Source organism: Nicotiana attenuata, chromosome 1 (assembly GCF_001879085.1).
Source record: "Nicotiana attenuata strain UT chromosome 1, NIATTr2, whole genome shotgun sequence".
NCBI classification, from domain to species: domain Eukaryota; kingdom Viridiplantae; phylum Streptophyta; class Magnoliopsida; order Solanales; family Solanaceae; genus Nicotiana; species Nicotiana attenuata.
The window spans coordinates 55,368,283-55,375,235 of record NC_031989.1 but is presented as its reverse complement, the minus strand read 5'-3'; the positions used below and the strand labels follow the sequence as shown (position 1 = coordinate 55,375,235).

Below are 6,953 nucleotides of genomic sequence, written 5' to 3'. Positions count from 1 at the left end.
GACTTTTATAGTGAAGTGTTGTTATATAGGGATGCTGTTATAGAGAGGTATGACCGTACACGACTTAGCTTTGGCGTGCGTTCTTGAAGGGATTCATCAATATCAAGTTCACCCGTAGCCGTCATGTCTAATAACACCCTGTTTCAATTACCAACTGATGATTACAAAATACTACAATACGAAGCCAGCCAAAACCAAAAAAAATAAATAAAAAGGAAAGAAGGTAGTTCTCTTTTGCTCTTATCAAAAAGACATTGTTATCCTAGATTTATCAAAAACGTTAGGATTTTCATTTAAATAACAGAAACTGAAGGAAGATTACCCTAGATTTCTCAACTTTCATCATTGTTATCATTTCTTGCATAAAATCACAGAATTCCTGTTAACATAGTGTAGAAACAGATGCAGTAACGTAGCAAGGAGGAAGTTGTTTAGATAGTTAGTGTACAACTGTCATAGTTGTTAGAAATAGAGTAGGGACCACTAGCTTGTTAGTGGAAGTTAATTATGTATATGTATATAAAACACAATGTACTGTTACATTGAGATATAGAGAAACAATTCCTCTCATTTTCTTCTTCTTCTTCTTCCTCAGCTCATTCCCTGCTCATGTTTCCACCATTGCTAGGGTTCTTCATCTCACGCATGCACTGAGTTCTAACATGGTATCAGAGCAAGAGCTCTGAATTGCAGCTCGCAAATCGATCCAATTCTGTAATTCTCCTACTCTCTCAAGTCTCTTCTTCGTTTCTCAAATCTGAAGCTTTAAGTCGTCGTCAACAATGGCGAATGAAAACTCTGAGCAGGAAACACCTGTAACTGTAACTGATACCTCGCAAATCTCGTCGGAGGATGAATTTGAAGAAGGAATCTCAGTTCCAATCACTCATCCTCTGTTTCTGGCATCCACTGATACGAGTGGAATTTCTCTGATCTCCTTTCAACTAACAGGGACAGACAACTTCTCGTTGTGGTATCGATCTATGAAAATTGCTCTTCTAGGTCGAAATAAGCTCGGAATGGTTGACGGAAGGTGGAAGAAGGAAAAATTTCGAGAAAAATACTGGTACCAGTGGGAGAGATGCAATGCAATTGTCTTATCGTGGCTGATGAATGCTGTAGCACTGGCCTTGATCAGTGGAATTGTTTATGCAACTAATGCACACACCGTGTGGATGGATCTACAAGAGCGCTTTGACAAGGTGAATGACACTAGATGCTATAACCTACACAAGGAAATTGCAACCCTAACTCAAGGTATCTCCTCTATATCTGTGTACTATTCTAAACTCAAGGATCTATGGGACAAAACTGAAGATCTAGTTTCCCATCCTGTTGTGACTGCCCTAAAACTAAGAAATTTATTGAACATTTGCACAAACAGAAGCTATATCAGTTCCTTATGGGATTGAATGACTCATACTCACAAGCTCGTAGTCAGATTCTTGTGATGAAACCTGTTCCTTCTGTGAATCAAGCTTATGCTATGCTAATGAGCGAGGAAAGTCAAAGAAATGTAGCAGGATCAACATGTATTTTAGGTGCTGGATCTAATGTCATTAGTGGTCACTATGAATCTACAGCACTATACAGTTCCAAGGCTGATAATAGACTAAAACGCAGAAAGAATTTCAATCTATACTGTGACTTCTGTAAACTAAAAGGTCATAGCAAGGAGAATTGCTATAAAATAGTTGGTTATCCAGCTGACTACAAGTTTAAGAAGAAAGGGGGAGCTGGTGCTTATAATGCAGTAGCTGAGTATGGTTCAACATCTAGTAACTACAATGCACCACCTGAACTAAGTCCCTACACACAGCCTAGTGGACAGCCAAGCCCTGGCTTTCAGATGACTACTATGCAGCCAAGATCTGTTCAAACCTTGCAACACAACAGTCACACTGCCAATATGGAATTACAACCACAACATGGAAGAGGTGGTGCCTTTCCTTTTACCAAGGAACAGTATGACCAGATTATGCAAATTTTGAATAGCAATACAGTCAGCTCTACCTCAGCAAACAACAACAGTCCTACATCTACATCTCAGGCTCATGCAGCAGGTACTAGTGTTGCTTTACTAGCTTCTAATAGTCCATAAGAATGGATCATTGATACATGGGCAACTAATCACATGGTGTCTAATCTCAATCTATTAGATAAGACAACTGTAATTGCTCATCCTATTCCTTGAAAGGTTCTCTTGCCAAATGGAGATGTCACACAAGTAACTCATGTTGGAGATAGCCAGATATCAAACAACAACACACTAAAAGAAGTACTTTATGTACCAAAGTTCAAGTATAACCTGTTGTCAGTGTCAAAAATGACAAGGGATCTAAGGTGTTTTGCCTCTTTCTATCCTGATTTTTGTGTGTTTCAGGAGCTCTTCAATGGCAGGGTGAAGGAGATTGGTAGAGAAAGAGATGGCTTGTACTTTCTACAACAACATGGAAATAAGAGGTTGACTGTTGTGTCCTTGGCAATTATTAACACAAAGGCTGATCTCTCAGTCAGTTCCAATGATATTGTCTTATGGCACAGGAGACTTGGTCATGTGTCCATTTTTTTTGAAGAGACTATTCCCTGTTAAGCTAGCTAGTATTACTAATGCCATTAATAATTGTTGTGTGTGTCCTTGTGCTACACTAACCAGGACACCATTTCCTCACAGTAGTATCAAGAGTACTAGTGCATTTGATCTAATTCATGTAGATGTTTGGGGACCTTATAAAACTGCAACCTTTGATGGTTATAGATGCTTTCTCACAGTAGTTGATGACTTCACTAGAATGACTTGTGTAACACTCCTCAAATCTATAGAAGTTTCAAGACCCGCTAAATATAGAATTTAATTTTTATAAATCTTAAATTATACTTTTACTACAGATTAAAAATCTTTGTGATTGATTTTGAGTTACTTCCCTATTTATAAATGGTTGGATATATAATTATGGGAATATTAATAATTTTAATATTATTAATTATTAAAAGTGGGTATCATCAAATATTAGTTAAGTTAAAACAAAACAAAAAAAAAGAAAAGCAATAAAAACAAAGAAAAAAGAGAAAAGGAAAGAAAAAAAGGAGAGGGGGCCCATAAAATGGTTGGAAACGTATTCTTTAGGGCAAAAGGCTTGAAAGCCTTAATCAAAATACAATTCTGAAGTCTCAAAAGTCTAACAAAACAGAAGCTTAAACTCACGCAAGCCTCATACAAAGAAAAATGAACAGAATGAGAAACAGAGGCAGCAAGACGATTTACGCAGACAACGAAAATCCTAGGGTTCTTTACAAAGCATTAATTCTTGAACCCAGGTATATAAAAATTTCCTATTGTCAATTATCCAAAAGTAGTAGCAGGTAAGAATTGAATAGTTAATTCCCTTCTTCCTCTATATCAACAATAAATTTCGTATTTAGGTGTAGTACTTTAAAATTGATTAAAATGCACTGGTTGTTGTAGAATCGATTGTTTAACTGGTGTCAATTGGACTGGGCCTACGTATTGGCTTGAGAAGTTTTGAGGTGAGTTGATATAACCCTTTACTAAAGTAGGTTAACTCACAAAAGCACGCACACAAGGTGTTTGATGAATTGCATAAAAGAGTTAATATATACTAAATTGGAGTAGTAAGTACCTATTAGCTTAGAATTATTTTCTAGCTAAAGTTTAGATGATTATTTGGATATATGTGCATAAATTTCAGATTTTTATGTTATTCTTTGTACTTAATTGGAGTAGTAAGTACCTATTAGCTTAGAATTATTTTCTAGCTAAAGTTTAGATGATTATTTGGATATATGTGCATAAATTTCAGATTTTTATGTTATTCTTTGTACTTAATTGGAGTAGTAAGTACCTATTAGCTTAGAATTATTTTCTAGCTAAAGTTTAGATGATTATTTGGATATATGTGCATAAACTTCAGATTTTTATGTTACTCATATATGCCATTTTCATGTTGAAAATTCATGAAGGATCAAGAACCTTTATAAATACTTTTGAATGTTTATTTCATTCTTATGTCATGCCTTACATTTAAGGATACCAATATGAGTATGTATAAAAGATTTAGACTTGAAAAGTCACAAGAAGAAGTTTTAGAAAGAAGAGATTTTGGGAGTATCCTTTATTCTGAGAAGGGGTCATCGTCCAGGCCGAGGGTCCTGACCAAGGCGTTGGCTTCCTGAAACTACTTGTGCCAAAGTAGGGAGCACACGAGCCGAGGGTCTCGTTGCTGAGAAATTACTTAGCCATGCTAAGGTATGATACATGAGCGCTGAGAATCATGAATCGAGTGGCACCTCGTGAATTGGGCCTATTCGATCAGGTTGGGATCGAACCCGTGCCGATCATACGGGGACTGAGACAGAATTAAGTCAGAATAGTAGGAACTCCCAAAGTATAAAGTGAAGTATTTTTTTATATAGAAAAGAAAAAAAAAGAATTTCTTTTAGAATATTCATAAACTGCTATTATGCGATTATTTAGAATTATTCTTATAAGCTTTATGCTTTACATGCATTTAGAACCTTTGCTCATAATGTATATATTATTAAAGTTTTGCCCCCTGTTGTTGAGACTCACTGAGTACAATGGATGGTACTGATGTTCTCTTTTGGGAACCTACGTTGTTCTGCGGTACAACGTAGGAACCGGATTTGCAGGCGAGCAGGCTACGAGTTAGGACTTCCTTCTCTTCCCCTGCTATTGGTGAGCTCCGCTTTTGTTCGTGGAGTATTCCTTAGAGTCATCTTTATTTAGTTATTTCTTTGTTACTTAGAAAACTGACCAGGAAATCTCATGTCCTGAGCAGTGCGTCAGTTTATCAGTACAGGCTTCATAGACATAGTCATTGGGTTGAGATTCAGATGTTATTTTATAATAACTTAGCAATAATTCAGTAGTTGCTACGAGTAAAGTTTTGGAGTTGATTTATTTAAATATTTGAATTAATCAAAAGTATTTGGTTAGAGTATTGCTTTGTTGCATATAAAGTTTGGAGTTATAATAGGTGTGATAAGCAGAGATGGTTCGCTCGGTCATATTTAGTGATCGAGTGCCGGTCTCGGCTTGTTCAGAAAATGGGTCGTGACAACTTGGGTATTCTTACTGAAAATGAAATCTGATGTGTGTGTTGTACTGCCACAGTTCCTTGCTTTTGTTCACACTCAGTTCAATAAAATAGTTAAAATGGTGAGATCTGACAATGGCTCTGAGTTTCTAAATTCAGTGTGTAAAACTGTCCTCAATAAGCTTGGTATTCTTCATCAAACCACTTGTGCATACACTCCACAGCAGAATGGGGTAGCTGAGAGGAAGCACAGGCATCTCCTAGAAATCACCAGAGCTCTGAGGTTTCAAGCTCACATTCCTATAAGGTTTTGGGGTCATTGTGTTATCACTGCAGCCTACTTGATCAACAGACTACCATCTTCAGTGTTGAAAGGATGTTCACCTTATGAGCTGCTGTACAAGAGGAGGCCTCAGCTAGAACACCTTAGGACTCTAGGCTGTTTGAGCTTTGCTAAACAAGTGCAGGAGACAGACAAACTTATGCCTAGGGCCAAGCCTGTTGTTCTCATGGGGTTTTCAGATATTCAAAAAGGCTATATTCTCTTAGATATTTCTACACAACAATTCTTTGTCAATAGAGATGTTGTCTTCTAGGAGAATGTTTTTCCTTTCAAAGACTCTTTGAATGTCTATCCTCCTATATTCACCTCCTTTCCTTCACCTCCTAGTTGTGAAGAGGTGTACAGAGATGTCTGTCCCTCTCCTCACATGAATTCTTCTGCTTCTTCTTCTGGTGGTTCTGCACCTTGGTCCATTGCCCCTGAGCCTTGCCCCACACTGAGAAGATCACTCAGAACTAAGCATCCTCCATTGTGGCTTAAGGACTTTGTCATTCAGCCCTCTACCACCACTACACCATATTCCATAGCCAACTATGTTTCTTATGACTCTCTGTCTCCTTCTTATCAGTCCTACATTGCAGCCTTCTCATCCATTGTGGAACCCTCTTCTTATGATGAGGCTGTTCAGGACCCAAGGTGGGTGGAGGCTATGAAATCAGAAATTGCAGCCTTGGAAGCTAATCACACTTGGGAGGTTGTCTCACTTCCTCCAGACAAGGTGCCTATTGGTTTCAAATGGATCTTTAAATTGAAGTACAAGGCTACAGGGGAGGTTGAAAGGTTCAAAGCCCGATTGGTGGCCAAGGGGTTCAGCCAGCAGGAATGTATTGATTATCAAGAGACCTTCAGTCCAGTTGTTAAGATGGTCACAGTTAGGACCATACTTTCTGTTGCAGCTTCTGAGCATTGGCATATCCACCAAATGGATGTGTACAATGCTTTCCTACAAGGAGATTTGCCATATGAAATCTATATGACTCTTCCTCAGGGCTTTCAGAGTCAGGGGGAGAGTAGGCCAGTTTGCAGACTCTTGAAATCCTTGTATGGTCTCAAACAAGCACCCAGGCAGTGGAATGCCAAGTTATCAGAGGCACTGATCAACTTTGGATTCATACAAAGTCAACATGATCACTCCTTGTTTGTACAAGGCACTGGTAGCTGCATTGTGGTTATATTAGTCTATGTGGATGATATGCTCATCACAGGACCTGATTTGAGACTAGTAGAAGAAACCAAGGCTACACTCCAGAAGACCTTTAAGATGAAGGACCTAGGGGAGTTGAAATACTTCCTTGGGATAGAGTTTGCAAGATCACCACAGGGTATTCTAATGCATCAAAGAAAATATGCATTAGAACTTGTATTTGAACTTGGCTTAGGTGCTGCAAAGCGTGCTACTACACCTCTTGAAGCAAATGTGAAACTCACTACTCCACAGTATGATGAACACACAGGCACAACCAACACCTTGGATGATGCACTACTACCAAATGTAACTAGCTACCAAAGGCTACTGGGCAAACTCCTATATC

At 38.2% G+C, this 6,953-nt stretch overlaps 1 protein-coding gene across 1 annotated transcript; it reads left to right on the top strand.

Annotated features, from left to right (window-relative positions):
* LOC109236188 lies at nt 783-5,674 on the top strand. Its single transcript, XM_019402394.1, has 5 exons — nt 783-1,202; nt 1,385-2,071; nt 2,198-2,278; nt 2,384-2,512; nt 5,156-5,674. The coding sequence occupies exons 1-5, from the start codon at nt 783-785 to the stop codon at nt 5,672-5,674; spliced, it is 1,836 nt and encodes a 611-aa protein (XP_019257939.1).